At 53.0% G+C, this 22651-nt stretch overlaps 2 protein-coding genes across 17 annotated transcripts in view; one reads left to right on the top strand and one right to left on the bottom strand.

Moving 5' to 3' along the window:
* IL12RB1 (interleukin 12 receptor subunit beta 1) overlaps positions 1-1842 on the bottom strand; it is a 17963-nt gene extending 16121 nt beyond the window's left edge. For all 3 annotated transcript variants that reach the window (XM_011366913.2, XM_023534543.1, XM_023534544.1), the window contains exons 1-2: positions 1686-1842; positions 866-928 (exon numbers count right to left, since the gene is read on the bottom strand). In XM_011366913.2, coding sequence (XP_011365215.1) covers positions 866-928; positions 1686-1746 — 124 coding nt within the window. In that variant the 5' untranslated portion in view covers positions 1747-1842. The remainder of the gene's footprint in view (positions 1-865; positions 929-1685) is intronic.
* Positions 1843-7097: 5255 nt separating this feature from the next.
* The window catches only part of MAST3 (microtubule associated serine/threonine kinase 3), a 35512-nt gene continuing 19958 nt past the window's right edge, over positions 7098-22651 (top strand). For 5 of the 14 annotated variants that reach the window (XM_023534479.1, XM_023534477.1, XM_011366805.2 and 2 more), the window contains exons 1-3: positions 7098-7170; positions 12493-12524; positions 14953-15042. In XM_023534479.1, coding sequence (XP_023390247.1) covers positions 7132-7170; positions 12493-12524; positions 14953-15042 — 161 coding nt within the window. In that variant the 5' untranslated portion in view covers positions 7098-7131. Of the gene's footprint in view, positions 7171-12492; positions 12525-14054; positions 14669-14952; positions 15043-15094; positions 19613-19984; positions 20279-22651 lie in introns of those variants that run through there. The other 9 variants (XM_023534484.1, XM_023534483.1, XM_023534482.1 and 6 more) reach the window with 6 other exon arrangements.

Raw genomic sequence — 22651 nt, 5'->3', positions numbered from 1 at the left:
GACCAGAGTAAGGAAGGGGTCTCTATGCTGACATGCCCTCAGGATGAATCTTTGTGACACTTATGTAATCCGGTGTCACCGCAGCCTGAATGGCTCTTAGCATATGCCTTTCCCACCTGTCTCCTGCCATCTCCCCAGCTCTCCCTGCTCCAGCCACACCAGCCTCCTCATGGGGCCTCGAACACACTAGGCTCGCTCTCACCTCAGGGTCTTTGCATGTGGTGTGCCCTTCCCCCAGATCCTGACATTCCAGTTTCTCCTTCAGTGTCACCTCCCCCACCACCAGCCAACCAGAAGCAGCCCTCTTCCTCTCCATCTCTCACCACCCCCTGCTCTGTGCGTGTCGTCATATGCAGTATATGCATTTATTGGTCTGTTGTCTATCTCCCACATGAGGCTGTGATCCCAGGAAAAAAAGCTGGGCTTGCAGATGATTCCTTCATGTCTAAAACTGTATGTTCACATAATAGGTACTCAGTAAAAATTTCTTGACCAAAGCAATAGATGATACGCCTGCTCAGTGGCAGACCCTCAGGAGTGCGCTTTACAAGCCTAAATGTTCCAGCAATGCCTGCGTCAGGGAGGGGGGAATCAAAAATTCAAAATATTTTACAACTGCTTAGCCCCATGTGCTGACCAATCCGAACAGACTCAGACTCTGGCCGTGTGACCCCATTAGGGAGGAAATGAGGCTCAGAAAGGGTGACTGCTCCAGAACACCAGAGCTTGGGTTGGGGCTCTCAAGATCCCAGGTGAGCCCAAGTCTTTGGCTGGGCAGGAGGGAGCTAAGGGAGGGGCTGCTAGGGATTCGTCAATCAGAGCCCAGCACAACCTCCCCCCCAACACAATGGGGAACTGCCCCAACCTGAATCTACATCCTGATATGGTGGGTCCTGAAAACAGCACTCGCTGGTACCGCAGGCTTCAGCTGTAAATACAACAAAGAGATAATGACAGTCCTGGCCTTTCACTGCATAGAGCCTGGGGAATGGCCAAGTGACCATCCACCTGCCCACCCACTTTCCCATCTATGCACCCACCCACTTACTCATCCATCCATCCATCCACCCATTTATCCACCCATCCATCCACCCATCAACCTCTAGGGCTGCTCCTCCAAAGCAATCCAGGGCTCCATGGCCCCCTCCCTGTCACTAGTCTCCAGCCCTGCTTGACACCCAAAGACCCTGAAACCTTGCTAATCCCTAGTTTATAGAGAGGGAAACTGAGTCACAGAGAGGCGAAAAGTCGCCCAAGGTTACACAGCAGCAAAAGCAGAGCTGGAATAAGAGTTCAAACCCAGTTATCCACAGAGGGGCTGGGCCTCTTTCCACTCGATTCCACAGGATGGAGGGAGAATTTATAGTAAATACTATGTTAGGTATACCTATCATATACATATTTGTTCATTATCCCTTCCTAAGCTATTTCTCATTGAACTCTGGGAAAGATTCAAAGATCCAACCCATTCCATATAAGACAAAATCAAGACCAGAAGGGAGATGCCCAAGTCTGACCCCAAAAGCCGTGATCACTGATTATCCATTTGATAGAGAGAAAGACAGGCACAAAGACAGAAAAACCAATCCTGGAACCCAGGTCCAAGGCCCTCCACACACATTCCCCCCATCAAGAAAAGCTGTAGCGGCTGGGGATTGGGGTAGGGGGTGGGGCGTGGGACTCACCGCCCTGCTGGGGGAGCAGGAGGAGGAGGAGGGGGACCAGCCTGGCCACTGGCTGTCCCATCTGGTCCACGCAGAGGCCTGTGGCCCAGGACAAGCTTCTGTGCCACTGACAAGGCCCCAAACACCCTGTCCTCACCCTAGAACACGTTGAAGCTGAGCAAGAAAGAAAACTAAAAGGAAGATTAAAAAAAAAAAAGGTTAGATGTCATGGCCCCTCCCAGGCAAGTCAAAGTGAAAGAGAAACCCAGGAAGTCAGAATCGTGGTGGTCTTGGCCTCATCCCAGCCACAAACGTACCTGCGGGGCAAGTCAGACCCAGGCCCCAGGTCTGGGGTTCTGCTCTGCTGGCCCCAGACCCAAGCTGAACACCAGGTACCAGCTCCCCTTGGCCGGGTTTCTAGTCTTCACTGAGACTCAGGAGCTGAATGGAGCCCAGTGTCCTTGGAGATCTGAGGCCACCATCCCAACAAATTTTTACAAGGTGCTTGCTGTATGCCGAGACACCGAAAATGCCCACCTCCCTGTTTCCCCAAACTCCAGCCTCAGAGGACCCTGGAGAGTCTCCCTGCTTCCTTTAGACTCAAATTAGTCTTTTCTCTGTACCTCGGCCTCTGAGGGTCTCAGTGTCTCACTCTCTCCATTGTCAACAAAGTCCAAAATGTCTGTGGAGAAGATTCATGCTACAACCTCAAAAACATGATGAACCTCAAAAACACGATGCTGAGTGAGTAAAGCCAGACACAAAAGGCCACATGGTGTATGATTCCATTGATATGAACTGTCCAGAACAGGCAAATTACTGTCTGTCAGGGACTGACTGCTCATGGGGACGGGGTCTCCTTTTGGGGTGAGGAAATGCTCTGGAACTAGATACAGGTGCCAGTTGCACGACATAGTGAATGTGCTAAATGCCACTGAATATGTTTTTAAATGGTTCTTTTTATGTTATGTGATTTTCACCTGAAAAAACAAAAATTCATAGAGCCCATCAGGACTGAGGAGCAGGATGAGGGTCTCTGCTGGGGGAGAGCATCCAGGAAAACTGAGACCCAGGTGGGCAGGAAGGAGGCCCTTCCTCTAAGGATCCCAGTCCCGAGGGGCAGCTGGGCCAGCTAGGGTCAGGCGTCCAACAGGCCATGAGGTCAGAGCCATGGGAACAAAGAGGCAGTGTTCCAGGCCTGGCACAGTGGGGACAGGGACCCCGTGATCCCACACAGAGCAGCCTTCACCAGCAGCACAGTGGGGCCCAGGCCAGCCCAAGGGGCAGAGAAGATTTCAGGACCAATGAATGAGGCCTGGGGATGGGGCAAAGATAGAGACAGAGATTGAGAGAAACGTGAAGAAAGATGAAAGAGACAGTTGGAGACAGGGGCAAACCCATGGCCCCTCTTGACAATCCTGAGACTTCCCACCCCAGGAGACGCCATCATATGCCCCATTTCATAGATGAAGAAAATTAGCCCAGAGGCGCCCTGACCGCTTGAAGTGAAGAGATGCATTCAGACCCTGAGACAGAACCTGCCAGTAGGACTGATCTTTGCTCCTTCAGGAATAAGGCCCATACCCAGGGCTGCTCCCTACCTCCTACCCCTCTAAGGTAGGACCCCCTAGGCCTCAAATTCCCCATCTGCACAATAAGCTGTACTGAGGATAAGGAGGGCTCAGATCTGGGTGGATGCTGCCCACCAGAGAGCCAGAATGATTAGTCATTGTTTCGAGACCCCCTTCCCAGTGGCCTCTGCTCTTGTCACATCTCTTTCCCATCCCACCAACATCAGAGCAGCTGCTAGAAAACCATTGAGTGAGGGACAAAGGTAGCGGGGAGGGGGCAGGCTAGATATAGATGCCCCCAGCTCTTTGGGATCAGGACTTGGTTCAGGGAAGGGCAGAGTCTGGGGGTGTTCCAAAGGGCAGCATGGAGGGATGCCCAAAGAAGGAAGTGCTTGATTTATAGAATTACAGGACGTTCCAAGCAGAGGGCACAGTAGAACCAAAGTTTGGAGGACATGCTTTGAGGAACACCAAGATGAAGTGGTGGGTCTGGGACTCTGTGGGTGAGATGAAGGTGGTGTGTGGACTGGGGCCACTAGTGCCTGGCTGAAGGGCGAGGCTTTCTCCCAAGGGCACTGGGGAACCACAGTGGGTGTGTGGGCAGGGCCCCAGTCACATGTGAGATGGTGTTTCTCTTATCGAGGTCACAGTGGAAGGCTCACCCTACAGTTCACCACAACCCACCTTCCCTCTGCCAAGTCTTTGCACACCCCCTCCCTTGGCCTGCCCGCTGCCTAGTCAAGAAGCCCTGAAGGATTTTATTGCCTCCTCCCATCTGTCCCAAAAGCATAGCTGGGCTATGCAGGGCTGCCTCACTTTCACATATCTTAGAAGCCGAGAGAAAGGGGAGTCAGGAAGGATCAGGTTACAAGGGCCCCCGGAAATTGTGACAGAAGGAACCACAGAACTTCCCTAGCCCCTCAGTTTCTGCTTTCTTCCCCAGAAGAGTGATCTTCAGTCTGAAGAGGACTGAGCTTACTTTGATATGGTCAAGAAACCCCGTTGCCCCAAGGGGCATCTAAGGAAGATGTTGAAGGATGAGTAAAAGTTTGCAAGGAGAAAATTTATTTATGTAACAAATATATTAATAGGCATCATTCACAAGCAAGAACATTTTTCATTCACTCAACCAGGACTTTCTGATGTCTTCAGAGGATCATCTGAGGATGTTTTTAAGAATACATAGAAGGTTATCAAGCAAAAATTCATTCATTCATTCAACAATCACACTCCCTGTGTGATGTCTTATGGAGACATCTGAGGTTGGGTTTTGATGGATATATAGAAGTTTACAAGAAAAAAAATCTATTCCTTTAATAAATGTACTCTGATACTTCTCAAAGATAATTTAAAGTGGATTTTGAAGGATGCATAAGATTTTGAAAGATGCATAGGATTCTGAAGGATGCGCTATGAAAATGTTGCATTCATTCATTCAGTCAGCCAATAAATGCTCCCTGATGGCCATTGAAAGGGTCATTTTAGAATTTCTGTGTAGGAGTGCTCCAGACAGAGCAGTGGCATCTGAGACCTCTCTGGTGGCTCCCCCACCAGTAGCTCCCCATTTGCCCAGCCCAACCACCTCTGGTACAGGGAGCAACCTCTCTTTTCCCCAAGATTCCAGCCAAAGTCCCAGGGAAGACGCTGATTGACTGAGCTTGAGTCACATGTTCACCTTGAACCAATCACAGTGGCTGGGGTGAATAAAGACTCTAAGTCACATTTCTACCCTAGCCTGGACTACAGGAAAACTTTTAGGCAGAACTAGCCAGAGACAGAACATTTGCCCATTATAGGGCATCAGCTTCCCATCATCTGGAATATGCAAGCCACAATCTGAAGTCCAGTTAGTGTAGGTTTGCCAGATAAAACACAGTTAAATTAGAATTTCAGATAAACAACACATAACTTTTTAGCATAACTGTGTCTCTAGTATTGCACAGGACATATACTGAAAAGTTATTCATTGTTTATCTGAAATTAGATTTAACTGAGTAGCTGTATTAGCTCGCTAGGGCTGACATAACAGTTTCACAGACTGAGTGGCTTCAACAAAAGAGATTTATTTCCTTACAGCTCTGGAGGCAGAAAGTCTCAGATCAAGGTGTTGGCAGGTTTGGTTTCTTTTGGAGTCTCTCTCCTTGGCTTGTAGACATCTGTCTTCTTCCTGTGTCTTCACATGGTTGTCCCTCTGTGCATATCTATGTGTTAATCTCTTCTTTTAAAGATACTAGTCATATTGGATTAGGATGCACTCGCATGACCACATGTCACATTCTGAGGTCCTGGGGGTGAGGATTTCAACATATGCATTTTGGGAGAGTACAGTTCAGCTCATAACAGTGGCTGCTTTGAAAAACAGTCTAGTAGTTTTTGAAAAAAAGTTAAAACATAGTTACCATATGACCCAGGAATTCGCTCCTAGGTATATACCCAGGAGAATTAAAAGCAATGTACCCACAACAACTTGAATGTTCAACTTGAATGTTCATAGCAGCACTAGTCACAACAGCCAAAAAGTGGAAACAACCCAATGTCCATTAACAGATGAACAGAAATGGTACATCTATACAGGAATATTATTCAGCCACAAAAAAGAATGAAGTACTGGCATTTGCTACGATTTAAATGAATCTTGAAAACATTATGCTGAGTTAAAGAAGCCAGACGCAAAAGGCCACATGTTATATGATCCCATTTATATGAAATGTATGGAACAAGCAGAAAGCAGACTGATGGTTGCCAGGGTATGAGGGGAAATGAGGAGTGACTGCTCATGGCTACAGAGTTTCTTTTGGGGGTGATGAAATGTTCTGGAATTAGATAGTGGTGATGGTTACACAACTCTGTGAATATGCTAAAAACCACTGAAATTTACACTTTAAAAGGAGAATTCTATGGCATGAGAATTATATATCAGTTTAAAAATGTTTATGAGAAGAACAAGTTTTCCCTAGGAATCCTGTATTTCTATGTACTCAATCTGGCGGACCTAACTCGGTGGATACTACAGAACCTTACAGGCAATTGGGCAGAGGACCCTCCCTAGGGGCCCCTCTAGCCCCACAACATACTCTAATGTCCAGGTCCAACAGTGGGGCTGCTGAAGACACCTGCAGCTACAGACACAGCGGGAGTCCCAGTGAAAGAGAGAACGTGGCTGCCAGCTTGGGACTTTGAGCTTTTCCCAGCCTCAGTTGCCCTTCTGCCAAGTGGGGCTGAACAATTATCATAAGATACCTGTGGAAGGTGGTCCTCATGAGGCATTTAGCCAAATACCCAGTTGGCACACAGCAAAGGCAGCCATCCCAATAAAAGAAACGCAACCACAATAGATACCTGTTCTTATAAATAACATTTTATCCGGACTAGGGCCAGGATTAGGGTGAAGCAAATGAGGCAAGGTAGTGCAAGGGCAGAGTTTGATTCTGTGTTTATATAAAATGTTGATGTGTAGTAGATCATGAATTCTTGCATTAGTTTTAATTTTTAAAGATATTGTGTTAAAACATTATTTATCTTGACTACTGAGTTTCGGGGTCGCCCTTATATTTTGCATGAAGGTGAGTGCCTCACTCACCTAATCCTACAACCAGCCTTGTGTGCGCTGAGCACATAGATTAACCTTTCTGAGCCTCAATTCCCTCATCTACAAAATGAGGATGCTAATGCTCCCTTCCTTCTAGAAAAATTCATTTAAAAATGTTTACGTCTTGGCTCTGGGGATGGGGCAAGGCCCAGAAGAGAGGGACAGCTCGCCCTATGGGGGCGGAACTTTGCAGGCGGACTCTCGGGGAGGCGGGGTCAGGCAGCATCAGCTGACCAGCTTGGCCAATAGCTGTGTCTGGCAGGCTGGGGCGGGGTCGGAGACGGCCGGCGGCGCGGACCAGCGGGCCATGGACGAGCCGAGCCTCCTGCGGCGCCGTGGGCTCCAGGTGAGGCCCCTGCGCGGGCGGGAGCGCGGCGGAGTGGTCCTAGCCTGGGGGCGGGGGCGGGGCTTCGGCCGGACAGGGGAAACTGAGGCAGAGGATGGGGCGCGCTTCTTGCCCAACCGATTCTCAAAGTAATTTTGCCTGGATGGAACAGCGTATGCCGCCTTTGACATATGGGGAAACTGAGGCTGCAAGCACTAGCGTGAAAGGCTGAGAATTTAGCCTTTTCCACCAGCCGCTCTAATAATATGAGCAACAGCAGCCCTTGAGCGCTCACCATATGTTAATCGTTTTATTAATCCCATTAGAGTGATACACTAATATTAATTCATGGGTATTAAAATCTGCCTCGTGCCTTCGCTGCACCACCGCGCCCCTGCCTCAGCTCACCCCTAAAGCGAGCCGGGGAGGCTGGAGCTGGCCAGGTGCCCATTTGTTAGATGAGGAAACTGAGTCTGGGAAAGTGACTAAACAGAGGTTGCGCAGCAGGGATTTGACCCGGCGTCTTTAACCAGCTCTCTCAGGGCACAGGCTACGGCTCACTGGCTATGTGAGAGGCGACAGCTGGAGGCACCTTTGCTCCTCCCGGCCTCAGTTTCCCCATGCGCCTTAATGGCCCTCTTTTCCGACCCTGGCTGGGTGTTCAGGAGGCTGCTCAGAGGCCGACGTTCGAGAACACACGCAGGGGTCCGGTGACTCCAGGCGGTAGCTACTGGGAATTTGACCTTTCTGGGAATTAAGAGAATCTAGCCATTCCCATCTGGGGTTTAGACCACACCCTTTCGAAGCCACCAGTTTGCAGGTGGGAACCTGGAATTAATTGGTCGTTAACCCAACAAACATTTTTTGAGTGCCTGCTATGCGCCTGGCTCCGCCCTTTAGAACTCTCCTCCTAGACCTCCCAGTGTGGTGAGAAAGATGAAGGCCAGAGCAGCAGTGACCCGCTGAGTGGTCTGCTGCGATGGGGACGCTCAGGCACATCTGGAGAGGGCGAGGGAACCAAGCGTTACTGATGGCCTTGGGGCAAAGGAGGCAGCGGGCGGGTGGCGGGCAGGGGGTGGGTATTTGGGGAAATGAAAGAGGTTGAGGGCAGCTAAAACCTAGAAAGGACGGGGTTGGGGGTTGCTGAGGCTGGCGAGGGAGGGATGAGGCGGGTCAGGCCGAAAACATGATGGGGAGCCGTGTGGCCGTGTGTGTGTGGGGGGGGGTGGTTCAGGGAGGGTTGGGGCACAGCTCCAGGGCCCAGACCCTCGAGCATATCGTGGTGTGGGGGGGGGGGGGGGGGGGGAGCGGGGAGCCGAGGCCAGTTGCTGGAGTCCGAGGCCTGGGCGTAGAGGAGGGGGTGGGGCAGGACTGGTGAGCAGTGGAGTGTTGGGAAGGGACAGATTCCGCCTGGAGCCCCAGTTAGACTCGAGCCCCGCCCGCCACCTCTTAAAATAGAGAAACCGCCTTCGGGTAGGCGAATGGGGGCGCTTTTGACGTCAGGAAGTGGGGGCCTGTTCCATGGGGAGGAGGCACCCATTTCCTGATGAGTTCCATGTTACAAAAGGGGAAACTGAGGCTGAGAGAAGTGCCACCATCCAGATGTCACAGCATGTGGGTGATAGAATCGGGATTTGAATCCAGGCAGATCCTGCTTCCTTTCCAGACCAACCTATCACTGGCAGGCCTCCATCCAGGCAGGCGGAGGGGACAGTAGGGGTAGCCCAGATGGGTGAGAGCACAGCACATGCAAGGGGCTAGAAGCATGAAATTATATGTGTATTATGGAAAAACTGGAAACTATCTTAGCACTAGAGCCGAATGTATGAGAGAGCTTCCAGGGCCTGCAATGCCAAATTTGAAGAGGTTAAACTTTCTCCCTGGGGTGATTGGGAGCCATAGAAGCTGCTAGAGCAAGGGAGGATACACCCAGATCTGAGATATTGAAATATTCTCTGGATCTGGTGGGGGGCAAACTGGGGGACCAGAAGCTGGGGAGAGGGGCAGCTGGAGCAAAGGACCAAGTGAGAGACAATGAAAATAATAAAATGCTAAGCATTGTACATGCATTTAATTCTCCTAAGTGACCAAGTGATCTTTGCTGTTTATTAGCCTGATTTTTCAGAGGGGAAAACACGCTCAGAGAGGGTCAGGAAGTCAGAGAGCTGGAATTCTAACCAGTGCCTGAGGGTGCAACGATGTTATAGGGTCTTGGTTTTGGGGGATTCAGCCACAGACTTCTTTACCTGGAGTTAATGAGCCTAGGAGTACCTCCAGACATTCAGGTGGCAGCCTGCTGGTCAGAGCCAGTCAGATATCCTGGAGGTTGATCTTTGCCAAAGGCCAAAGAGATCATTCATAAAAGCCTGAAGAAGCTGGGGGACTCAGGTCAGGTGCTGGATGACTAGCCAGTCCAGGTAATAGTATCCTGGCCACTCTGATATTGACAATGTATCGCATGTGGTTGGCTGTGTGCTGGGGTTGTAAACAAGACCTAGCCTGGCCCACTGGCCACCAGTTTACAAGCTACCAGTTTGTGGGTTACTTGTTTGTTTTGGCTCTGGGTCAGGAGAAGAGGTGGAGACTGGTCCTTTCTAGTTTGGGTTAATCTCAGTCTTCTGCATAGCATTTACAGGAGCCAGTTAACAGAGCTGTTATTACCACCATAAGTACTACTATTATTTTATCATTATTTTCATCATCTCCTACTTGGAAATGACAGAATTTTAAAACACCAGATCCCCAAACAGAGCATCTGGGGGTGGAATTTTAAAACATCAGATCCCCAAACAGAGCAACAACATGTCTGGACTTTGTCTCTGTTGCTGCTGGGGAGGCTCCCTGAGAAGCTCCATCTTGCTTCTTTATGGCCCAGTTATACTTATTCTCCTCCAGGAAGCCCTTGGGCTTGTATGATGTGGTCCCTGCTGACATCCCTCCTGATTCACTCCAGCTGAGAACTCCGATGGGACTTGGTGCCCACCCTACTGAGTCTCACTTCCACCCTGCTGCTTCCCACTGGTCTGCTGACCCAGCCTGATGCCCCCCTCCAGCCTCTTCTCTCCCTCTGGGTCCTCCCTAATGCCTCTGGTATGGGGATGTCTATACCCTGCTCTGTCTCTTCCAGACCCAGGTTCCACAGGGTAGAGCTGAGGCTTCTGGCAGCATTGCCAAGCCCAGCCAAGCACAGAAGAGGATGCTGTAAATATTATCTTTAAAGGGCAGTTCTAGGGGAGCGGGTTCCCCTCCTACTGCTGTCTAGGTGGAAGCCAATCCCTGGGGAACAGCCAGCAAAGAGGGGCCTGAGGGCGGAAGCAGATGGTTCAGGGAGCTGAGGGTCTGGGGGTGGTGCCTGGAGAATTCTGTGTAGGCCCAGCCTTGTACACGGAGCCTTTGCAGGGGGGGCTTCCCATCTTTCCCTCACCTCTCTGCCACTTCACATCTTTTTGTATTTTGGAAGCAATTTAATATTTGTGTTTAAATTGGTGGTTATTATTAGCCTCACAAAATTATTGTCTTGGCTCCAATTTTCAGAAGCCACCCCTAAGCTTGCTCCTTAATTCCTCCCAGGATCCTATGTAACTGGCCATTTTCCGAACGAGGAAACTGTCAGGGATCGCACAGTCCAGATGTGAGAGGGTAGCCGGGCTAAGAACACAGGACTGTCGGAGCTGTGGAAGGAAATGTCTGGGATGGGGAGAGTTTTGTGTGCAGTCGGTATCCGTGGTTCAGATCCCAGCTCCAGTTAGTAGGAGTTGGGGTGGAAAGCTGGATAAGATCTCATTACATTTGGAGGGGGCAAGAGACCCTGACAGTGGTGGAAGTCGTTCCTGGGTGTATGACCTCTTGCCCTGAATGGTAGTGAGTTCTTTGTCCCCAGAGGTATTTAAGAAAAGACCTCAAGGTGGCAAGTCAGCCTCCTTCCACCTTGAACGGCTCGTTTTTCTGAGCTCAAGGAAACTGGAGTCGCCTTGGGAAGACGCCGCACCCCCACGGAGTCTCCTTTTCCCCCGCGCGAGGACCCTGACAACTTCTGTGCTGCTGTCCCGCACTGGGCAGCTTCCGGCCCCCACCTATTCGCTTTGGGGGCTGGTGACGTCACTGGTTGCCATGGAGAACGCCCAGCTCTGGACGTGGGCAGCCCCAAGCCCACCTAGGTAAAAATAGTCGTGAGTCCTAGATGCGACTGCCCCGGCGCGCGCGTGCGTGCGTGCGTGCGTGTGTGTGTGTGTGTGTGTGTGTGTGTGTGTATTAGTATGTGTTGGGGGGCAGCTTTCCAGAAACTTGGATTCTCGGCCTTCTCTCCTCTAAGAGCCATGGCCTCCTGGCTTCCCTCCTCTCCTCAGTTTCCCCACCTGTATAAAAGACACCCTGCTCCTGGTGCTCAGTAGGTGGCTCAGTAAATGTAAAATGTACCAGGTGAATTTTACCGGGGAGGTTCTCCTTGAGCACAACAGTAACAACGACAACAACAATAATAATAATGGCTGATCATTACTACACTCCTGATGTTATTTCCAAATTACGGATGAGAAAACTTAAGCACTGGGAGTACAAGTCATTTGTTCAAGGTCCCACAGCCAGGAAAGAACAGACAATAGATCTGGACCCAGGTCTGAGTGTCCCCAAATTCTAAACTTGTGCTACACGGCCTTTTGAGAATTTAAAAACCCTCTTGCGTGAGCCACATTTGAGGTTGGACTCTGGGGTCACAGTGGACCCTAAGCACAGGGCTCTTTTGCCTGCATGTGGCGAGGGCGCCCAGGGCTGGGCTGGTCAGTTTGCTGAGCTCTAAAAGAGTCTTCAATAGGGAGTCACTGGTTAGGTTCCCCAATCCCCACCAGTGCCCAGGACCCCAAACTGCATAGGCTCTGCCGAGGGTGACGGGGGAATGGCTTTCAGATTTGGGAGGAGCGGATGAGGCTGACTCAGGAATCTCTTATCGCAACAGATTATTAGTATATAGCCACTATTGATATACTTCTTTATAAATATAATTTTTTATTTTAAATAATGAAGTTATTTTTAGTGCAAGTAGGGTATGAGCTGGGCAGGGAGGTAGATTGGGAGTTTGGGAGGGCTTCCAGGAGGAATGAGCGCTTGAGCTGACACCTGAGCGATGAGCTGCAATGAATTAGCATCGGAGGAGGATGGTCCTGGCAGAGGACACAGCTGGTGCAAAGACCCTGAGGCAGAGTTGAGCCCAGGATGTGGGGGGAACAGAAAGAAAGCATTGGTTGGAGCAGGGTGAGCATGGGGCCAATTAGGGAGTGAGGCGAGTCAAGGGCCAGGGATGAGGAGGGCTTGTCTCCCTGGCAGTGACCCGTTTTCATCTCATTTCAGAAGGAGCTGAGCCTACCACGCCGTGGACGTGGGTGAGTTTGCCTGGGGCTGGGGGGTTGTGGAGTGGGGGGCGGAGGGGGAGGAACGCGTCCCATGGTCCTAGGCACAGATAATTCAGCACCAGCCTCCAATTTGTGAATTTATTTAATAACTACAACAAAGCTTCTTATCTTAATCCTGTCCCTGGTGTTTGCAAAGTGCTTCACAAGTGCCTCACTTGGACTCGCCTCAGGCTGGGAGGCCCAAGCCAGTTTGCAAATGAGAAAATCAAGGTGCAAAGGGGTCACATCACTGGTTCAAGGGCACTGAGCTCAGAACCACGAGCAAACTTCTCCGGCATCCAGAATTCAAACTCTGGAATTCCAACCTAGTATCCTGGAAGCAGCTCGCATGCCTCCCATAACAAGAAGCTCATTTTCTTTCAGGGAACATGGGTACAAAATTCTATCCTTCAGGGTCACATAAGCATTCCTGTAGGTTAGCATTTTGGAATCTCCAAAGGTTCAAAGAACATTTCGCTCGGTGCCTTCACTGGTTAACAAATGGGGAGGGGTTTGCCTTGTACTGACGGTCTGGAGGTACATGAGTGCAGACACCCCTCTGGGGACTGCATTTACCTATATTGGGGGTGTGAATTTCTTGCCCCTCAGTGAAATCACTTACTCAACAAACTTTTTTTTTGAACGCCTACTGTATGCCAGCCCCTGTTCTAGGTACAGGAGACACAAGGACAAGTCATTGCTGGACCCTGCCCACGGAATTAGAACTTTCTTGGGGAAAGTGATGGTGAAGTGATGTTATGCAGGGAAGAAATGAAACAGAGACAGACAGAGGGGCTGGGGAGCAGCTTTCCCCCTGAACACGTGGGCCTCTTGGAGGAGGTGATGTTTGAGCCTAGATCTGGAACAGGAGGAAGATAGCGGAAAAGTCTAAAGAGAACAGCGTTCCCAGGAGAGGGAACAGCATGGGCAAAGGTTTTGAGGTGCGAACCAGCTTGGCGTTGGAAGAACAGCCTGGAGATAAGTGTAGCTGGAGTGAGTGAGCACATGGGAAATGGAGGAGGAGGAGAAATGGGTGGTCCTTGGGGGTTGGATGAGAGTTTGAAATCTGATGGTGGGGGTGGGGGACAGAGTGGCCACCAAGCCCTGACCATCTGCTCTCCTTGGACCGGGAATAATGCAGCTGATGGGGTGGGGCTCGAAGGCCCCGGTAGGGGCGGAGACTCGGGCATTGCCCAGTGGGTACTGTCACCGACCTTTACCCAGGCTGGGGGTGGGGTGGTGGACAGTAAGTCAGTCAGAACCACGGAGGGCAAAGTCTTGAGCCGCGGGGCAGGACGGGGACAGTGACTCTCCGAGGGTTGTCTGGTTTTCATCAGCCTCCGTGATCCAGACTGGGTCCACCTGGGATTTCAAGGGGGTCAGAGCCAGACACAGACGACCCCAGTCCGTCAGGGTCTGGGCTGGGCAGCTATAGGGAAGGTGGGGTTCGGGGCGCCCTGGGTGATCGTGCTGGGAGAAGGGGCAGGTGGAGGGGCGAGTGAGGCCGAAGTTCTTTCTGAATGAAAGACTGCGGTCCCTGGCAGAGGGACCCCGGTGGAGTTCAGGCATAGAGGCGTGGCCAGGCTGAAACCCGCCGCCAGGGGCCGCTAACGCTGAAGTTGGGAGACGGGCCGGGGCGTGCTCGGATCCGGGTCCTGGAGACCCCTGGGGTGGGCGAGGGCCGAGGCAGGGAAGAGGAGGAGCCAGGCGATGGTGTAATGATGCGGGCCGAAGAAACTGCGACTGTTCTTTCTTTCCCACCGCGCAGTCCATGGGCCTGGGACCCGGCAGCCCCGGCGTCCCTCCCTGGGAGGGGGTGGCACCTGCCGATCCAGTCGCCTGCACTCTGACTGCTCCTGCCAGGCTGGGCCTGCGCACAGGTGCGGGGCTCCGAGCCCCGCCCCGAGGCGGTGAGAGCCCGCCCCCCGTCTACAGCCCAGCCCCCGCGCCGCACGTCCGCTGCTCCCGCCAAGCTTGCTGTCCCCGTGTCCGCGTCTGTCCGTGGGTCGGATTGAGCAGAAAGCAGGGCCTGGGGGCCACGAAGGGAGCATTGGTACCCAGCCACATACACGTGGCCCCGGCCTCAGCATGAAGTCTCGCAGGGACAAGCTGCACATCCCGGCGCTGACCCTCGAGTGAGTGCTTAGCTGGGGAAGGAGACATTGGGGGAGAGAGAAGCAGGCTGACAACCACCCTTCCCTGGCTTCTCTGTTCAAGTCGCCCAGAGTCGCACCGCCGCTTCCGGGGAGCCCTCCCGGGTCATCGTTCTGGCCCCGCCCTCGAGGCCTGCGCGAGACCCAGAATCTCGGGCCTTGGGCCCCTTCTCCCGGAGGGAATCGCATCCTTGGTCTTGTCTCCGGATTTGGCGACATACAGGGGCCTCTGCCAGGTTCATCGTCCCTGGCCTCTTTCTTTGCAGTCTGTCTCCGAGCAGCCAGAGCCCATCTTTGCTGAGCCCCAGCAGCCCCTGCAGCCCTTGCAGCCCCTCGTTGGGCCTGCACCCCTGGAGGTAAGTGAAAGCGCGTGGGGCAGGGCTCAGACATCGCCCTGGTACTCCAGAGCCTTGGAAGCCACCCAGACCCAGCTCCTTCCCCAAGGTACTGTGGGCTGCTGATCTTGCCTCTCTGGGCCTCAGTTTACCCCTCCATAAAATGGTGCTGTGATTGGGAAATTCCATTTTCAACCATAGCCAGCAGGTTCCCAGTCCTACAGGTGGTCAAGGCGAGGCCAGAACTTGAGCTGTTGTCCAAGGACATCCTGAGACAGGTGCTGGGTTCCCAGCCGGCTCAGAGCCCTCCCTGTTGAATCATTCTGGCTTTCAGGCTGTGAATTCAAGGATCCTCCCCACACCCAGCACAACTGGCCAGAAAGCTCCTCCTTCTGAATGTACACACACTCACATGTGTGTAAGCACAAGGCTAAGAGTCCACCATTAGAGCCCCGTGCACTGAGTTTAACCAGGCAAAGAGGTATAGGCAGAAAAGAACCAGCTTGACTGAGCACCAGCTTTCTGTTCCCTCTGCAACCCTGGGAGGGAGGCACCCTTCCTGACCTCATTTCTCAGCTGAGGAAACTGAGACTGAGAGAGGAGACAAGTTTTCCTGGTTCAGTATGTCTAGGGGCCAGTTGGCAGAGCCAGCTTGGCTGCCAGTCTGTTGAGGGTTTGAGCCACCCTCTGTGACTGGTAGGGCTCAAGGTCTTGCCCCTGTATGGGGAGGTGGGAATACCAGGGTTGTCATGGGCTCCTTGCACAGCTCAGGCACAAGTTCAGGGAGGGGACAGATGTGAGGGTCAGTGGTGTCTAAAATTTGATGGCCCATCAACACCTTAGTATGAATGAGCTGCTGAGGCTCTTTCCATAGGCCCCTAATGGGGAGAAGAGGAAACAATTTGGAACCCATACTGGCTGTGCAACAGACAGGTACCTTCGTTCAGTCAACAAGCACTTATTAGGCACCTACTGTGTCCCAGGTGCTAAAGGTATAGGTGTGAATAAGATGAACATAGTCCTACCTTCACAGGGCTCTCAGGAAGTGGACAGTGAGCAAGTGAATAGACAAACAAGATACATTCAGACAGGAATCTTTCAGGGGAAGTGATGTTTGAGCAGGTGCCCGGGCAGAACTATGGGGAAGAGAGGCCCCAGGCAGTGGGAACTGCATATGCAAAGGTCCTGAGACAGAACTGAGATTTTTAAAGCCTCTGTGGCTGACTTGAGGGGAAGAAAGTTCTGCTGGGACAGAGGAAAAGTATGGAGGTGACAGAGGCAGAGAGGTGGCTAGGGCAACATCAGGGTAGGAGATGATGGACCTGGACCAGTCGAGGTATCCAGTGGTAAGCAGGGACTGCTGTAGCCCTCGTTAAGCAAAGGAGGAAACTTAGGACCTCAGAGGCACAGGATCTCAGATTTTGTTCTCCTGGGGCACCTGGGGGAGAATGTTAAGCTAAAACTGACTCTGAGTTCTTGACCTCAACCCAGGAGAGGCCAGAATGAGGGGAGGGACCCATTGAGAGCCCTGAGCCAGTTTTACTAGTAGGAAATGGAGGTAGAGTTTGGGGCTCTAGCTGCCACTGGGCTGCTTTACTTGCCACCAGAGGGCAGCAGAGCCACATTGCCTTGAGCCAGGCAAGGAAATGGGTCCTTGCTTCCCCTACTCCAAGCACCCTAGGAATAAGCCCACATTTGTCCCTTTAGCCGCCAAGACCCCATGGGTCTCGCCCCTTCGACCCCCTTGCCTCCTCCCTGTCCATCTCCCCATCACTCACCCTGCTGTAGCCAAGCAGTTTCCTGGACTACCGGAAGGCAAGCTGGTCCAGTCTCGGGGCCTTTGCACTTGCTGTCCCTTTTGCCCAGAGCCCCATTTTCTCCTTTCTTTGTTTGTCATATCTCCATCAAGCCCTCAGATAGAAAAGCGACCCTGACTACCTCCCCCAAGCCCTGGTGACATCCATTACACCCATCTATTTCCCTCATCCAGACACCATCACAGGTATCATTTCCACGATTTTTCGCGTATTATTATTGTTTGTTTGTTTTTTTCTCACTCAGAGGTCTGAGAGCCCCTTGAGGGCCAGACTTGGATCTGTCCTAGCCATCCTATACCCTAAGGGCAGAGCTAGTATACATCAGATGTTCAGTTAATGTTTGTAGCATGGACAAATGGGAAGCAGCTGGGAGTGTACTGCCTGCAATGGTGGTGGTAGTGGGAAGGAGAGTTGAAGAAGGTCCTGAGTTGAGCGCTCACAGACAAGAGGGCGACAGAGGCTGTTCTAAGAAGGAACAGCATTGTCAGAGGAGTTTTCCCTCTGGGGCCTTGAATGCCAAGGATGGGAAGAATTTGCATTTTTTACCCAGGGTACTGGGAGCCACATGGGGAATGGGACTGGGAGGGGCGTGGACAGTGTACAGGCAATTGGAAAGGGATGGGGTGTTTCAGACCAACAGGGAGTTGCGGGAAGTTCTGAGTACCCATCTGGGGCTTATCCATTTATACAGTCTCTAGTACAAGCAGAGGCAAAGCCTGAGTCATAGGCAGGGTTAGTATCTGAGCCCTGGGAGAGATTCACCCAGGAGTGTGGTTTTGCTGTAAAAGCAGTGAGGAGCTATGGAGGTGGTATGAGCAGGGGAGGGACATGATCTGGTGGGCATTGGGCTGGTGCTAGAAGTCAAGGGCTTAGCCAGCCTTCCATGGGAGGCCTTTGCCATAGCTGCAGGCCCTCTGGGTTGTCAGCTGCAGTCCTGTTCTGCAGAGGAGGAAACTGAGGCCAGATGGTCGTGGGAGAAGCAGCTACTGGGGATGCCAGTGCAGTAGGCGTGATGGGAACGAATAAGCAGTGCGGGGTGTGGCCACAGCTGGGGAGGAGGGGCAACTGCTTTTCTGTGTGCAGAAATGTCCCCAGAACACATTGGGGGAGTTTTTGGACATAGTATGTCAGCATATGGTGACACAAGACCGTGGCCTCATCCCCACTTGGATCCCCAGACCTAGAGGATCTCAAGTTCCCTGTACACAGGAGGCTAGACACCTGAGAGCCATAGGTGACCCTCCTATTCTCATCTGCACATCTGGCCCCTCAGCAAGGCCTGTCCTTTGGCCAGAATCCACCCATTTGTCTTCACAGCCCGACCCTGGTCCAGGCCTCAGTGTCCCCCCTTCCCAGACCCTGTCACAGACCCTCACTAGCCTCTTGCCACTTCCACTCCTGCCCCTGACAGCTCCTGTTCCCGATGGCAGACATGGGCAGGTTTACATAGTCCAGACTACACCCTCGCCCTGCTCTCACATCCTCCATGGCTCTTCATGGCCCCTACAGTAAAACTGTACTTTCCCTACAGCCTGCAGGACCTACATGGACAGCCCTGCTGGCATCTTCCCCTCAGTCTTGTCTCAAGACCTTCACATGAGCTGTGCCCTCTGCCTGGGACACTTTTTCTCCATGGCTGGCACCTCTTCCCACTTTCTCAGCAGGCTGCAGTGTCACCTCCTCAGAGAGGCCTCTCAGCTAAGAACTTGTCCTTTGCCATTGTTACCCGTTCTTTTTTTTCCTTGACTTCAGTAATTGAAATTAACTTGTTCTTTTAATTGTTTCCTATTTACTCTCTGCCTCCCCCATGAGACTGGGGGCCCCTGAGGGCAGGCAGGGATTATTTGTGGCCTTGTCCACACTGGGTCCCCAGGGTACAGCACAGGGGCTGTTACACAATAGGTGCTCAATTAATGTTTGTTGAGTGAGTGAATGGCCAGATATGAGTGTTTAAGCCCGGTCTGGGGGCTCCAGAGAGCATTCTTAGGGAGACACGCAGTAGGTTTCTGGACCACAGGGCAGGCCATCTGAGGGTGACACTGGGCATGGAAGAGACAGGGTAGAGAGTCTAAGAGAGACTTGAGCAGCAAAACTGGTGGCAAGAGGGATGGGCAGGGTTAGTGCTACACACTAGGCAGCAGTACCCCCTCCATGCCTCAGTCTCCTGTTCTCAGATGTGGGGTCTGGGCTCCAGTGTCAGTCTTGGGCCAGTTCCCAAAGTAATGTGTGGCCCCTGAAGGGGCTGGTCTTGGAGTGATTCTGTCCCTGATTTGCTGGGGCTTTCATGAGAGGAGGAAGCATTAATTCACTGCCTACTATATGAGACATTTCTCCTTCTGTAGTGACCACGATGTACTCTACCCCGGTACCAGTCCAGTACCAGTTATTTTCTGTGCCTTTGATTCTATTCCATTTTCATGAGGGACATGTGTAGATGGGGAAACAGAAGCTTGAAGGTTAGCCCGATGCTAACATTTACATCTAACTCGTGTAATCCTTTTAACCCTGTTTTCCTCCCATGTTACAGTTGAAAAGACTGAGGCTTGCGAAGTTAAATCAGGCGTCTGATTCCTGACTGTGGCCGAGCTGATGGCCTTTTCTATCACACAGACAGGCAGAGCATGTCAGATGCCCTGACTCAGTTTGCTAAACAGCCCTATGTGCCGGTCCAGTACTGGGAGGTGCAGGGGCCCTAAGACGTCCAAGCCTTGGGAAGACAACCGGACAGCCACAAGAGAAGGCTTCCTGGAGGAGGGGATGCTGGATTTCGCCAGGTAGAAAGGGCATTCCAAGGAGTGGAGCCAGCGTTAGCGTGGTAGCTTGAACCCTGGCCAAACCGTTGGGTAGGTCTGAGTGTCTCACTCAGCAGAGATGGTTAGCGCCGCCTGAGAGGGAAAGAGGGGCTCTGATCAGATTTACATTTTAAGGAAAAGGAGCCAAACTCCAAGGGCCAACATCCAGGTGCCGCCAACGCCCCGCCCCCGCCGCCCGCAGCCCTGGCAACGCTCCGCCCCTGCCGCCTGCATCCTGGCAACGTCCCCGTTCTCGGTCCGCGGCCCTGGCAACGCCCTGCCCACTCGCTAGCACACGGGGCTGCTGGCCTCGCTTCCGTGTCGCTTGCCCCGCCCCCTCCAGGTCCGCCGCTCTAGGCCCCGCCTCCGCGCTCATCTGGGCGGGGTTCACCCGGGCGCGCGCTTCCTCCTCGCCCCGCACCCCCAGCCCCGCGGCGCACCCCCCCTCCCTGACCCGCTGCGCCGGGCTCCCGGGGCTGATCCCGCCGCGGAGGTTCGCGCCCTGCCGCCGCCGGCTGCTCCCGCGTGCCTCCCGGGTGGCACAAAGGGAAGAAGCAGCATGTCCGACCCCAGCTACTGGACGGCGGTGGCAGCTCCCGGCCACCGGAGCCGCCTGGCCAAGGGCGCGCTGCTGCAGCGCTCCAAGAGGTAGGGGGTACGGCGCGGGCAAAGGCGCGGCGGCTGGCCGAGTAGACACGAGTTGCCAGGAGTGTGACCCGGCAGCGTGGCAAGGGCCACTGTGCGCGCGGTAGACGGACAGGGGAGGACGCTTTGCGATCGAGTGATCCGGCAGGGTTCCAGACACCTTCCTTGCTCCCCCTCGTTACCCGCACTGGGATGTCTCTCCGTCTAGATTGCAGCTGGGGTGGTGACGAGGCAGCAAGGAGTTGAGACAAGCAGGATTCGAACCTGGGGCTCTAGGCCTAGGCCGACCTGGGGAGGTGCTTCTTGGAAAACCCGAGGCTGGTCTGTCCCTGGGGCCCACTCAGAAATGTTGGTTCACAAACATATTTGCTGCGCGAGGCTGGCGTGCATGTGGGGTGTCAGAAGCACCAGTTGCTGGATTTAACCAGAGCAAAGCCTGGCCTCTCTTGTAGTCTCAGTTTACCCTTCTGAAAAGCAGAGAGCCTAAATGAGGGCCTTCGCTCTACTAGACCTGGGTTCAAATACCACCTCAGGCACTGCCAGGCCTTGTGACCTGGGACAGTTCCTTCACCTGTCTCTCTGTGCTTGAGTGTCTCATCTGTGCTGGGTTGGGGCATTCCCAGAGGGGAGCACAGGCAGAGGCTGGACAGTGGAACCTCGAATGCCATGTCCAAGGGCTTAGACTCTTCTTTCAGACCATGGGGAGCCATAGAGGGCTTATGGGCACCTCGGGGAGTGGGTGCAGGAAACTGGCCTCAGGCCCCTGTGTTCTACCATATTCTCATTCTCTGTTGAACCACATGCGTAGTGATTGAACAGCTAGGCTGCTTCTCAGGGTCCTAGGTCTCCTCCAGGGAGGACTGAGCAAATAGCTGGCACTCGATAGATACTCAGGAAGTGAACAGATGATGCCCACTTTCCCTTTGACACCTCCAATTTGGCTGTTTTCAAAAAGGCTCCACTTGAGAGCAAGAGGGAGGTGGCCAAGTGTTTTTCCCGAATGCTGTTGGAAGTGACAAATGGGGTACGAGGTGGAGGGTGGGTTAAGGAACCAGGTGAGGGCAGAGGAGAGGATGTGGGCCTGGCGAGTGTGTGTAGGGGGGTGGGCAGGAAGTTTTTCAGGAACCTCTGGGTTTCACTTTTGCTTCTGCACCTCAAACTAGAGGACAATCCCTGTGGCTGTCGACATCTTTAGCCTTAGTTTCCCCAGCTGGGAAATGGGTACATCTGGTCTCTCCCACCTCCAGGGTCGTTGGGATTGATAAATAATGACTTAATTCACTGGGGAGACGTGGCCTACACTGACCACACACCAGTCCTCACAAGCGTTGTCAGGAGAAAGATGACAATACATGTAGCCACCACTATTTACCCAGTGCTGGCCCAAAGCTGGGCCCTTGTGTAGGAGTTTCACCAGATCTTCCCAGCACCTTGCAAGGTATACAGATGAGGAAACAGGCTCAGAGGGGCAGCCATAGGCAAGCTGGACCACCCCCTCCTTTTCCGTCTTGTCTGAGTCAGTGACTGACTGTGCTCTCTCACACATTGATGGACACTGTGCCTTCTGCTTGGGACACTGTTCCTGCCCTGTGAAGCCTGAGGTTTCATCTCCCTCCCTGCGCAGTATACTGTGGCTGAGCTGCGTTGGCAGCTGGGGTGTGTGGGCTGATGCACTTGCAAGCAAGCAGAGCTGTTGCTGGGTGACTGCTCTGGGGGTGGGGGTGGGGACAATGTGGCTCCCAACTTCCTCCTGCCAGGGTGGAGTGTGGAGCTGGGGCACAGGTGGGTGCAGCCTAGGCCGGAGGCTGGTGGCCAGAAGGATCTGGGATGAAGGCAGGGAAGGAGGGAGGGAAATGTGTGGGCAACACTTTCGCAGAACTGGAGACAGGACCCAACTGTTCAAGATGCTGACTTTAGGGTTTTTAAGGGTCAGACTAGCATTCTGAGGGGATCTTGGGGAGCGGCATGGCCGAGAGACTGGGGCAGTGGCCCCAGGAAACGGTGTACAAAATGGGGTGGGGCACTGCTTCAACCCACCTGTAGGCTCCAGGGTCCTCTCCACTCTCTGCCCTATTTGCCAGAGCTCCTGGCATAGGCCACAGTGTCTGCAAAGATGTGGGCATAGGACTGTGAACACTGAAGCCTGAGAAGGTGAGCCAGGGGCTCCTGGCTGTGCACAGTGACCACCAGGAGGCCACAAGCACTTCGTGTTGCCACTGACGATAACAACAACAGCAGTAGATTTAATAATAGTAATGTCTGTCAAATATGACTCCCACTGGGCCTCAGAGGCTGGACTACATAAAGGCCATGGGGGAATCCAGCTGGGGACAGAGTGGGAGCGGTCATGCCCAGCTTCCTATCCTGCCACAAAGC

The sequence above is a fragment of the Pteropus vampyrus genome, unplaced genomic scaffold (genome assembly GCF_000151845.1).
Source record: "Pteropus vampyrus isolate Shadow unplaced genomic scaffold, Pvam_2.0 Scaffold126, whole genome shotgun sequence".
In the NCBI taxonomy this organism is placed as follows: domain Eukaryota; kingdom Metazoa; phylum Chordata; class Mammalia; order Chiroptera; family Pteropodidae; genus Pteropus; species Pteropus vampyrus.
The sequence above is the reverse complement of the archived record's forward strand: the minus strand, read 5'-3'. Positions and strand labels throughout refer to the sequence as shown.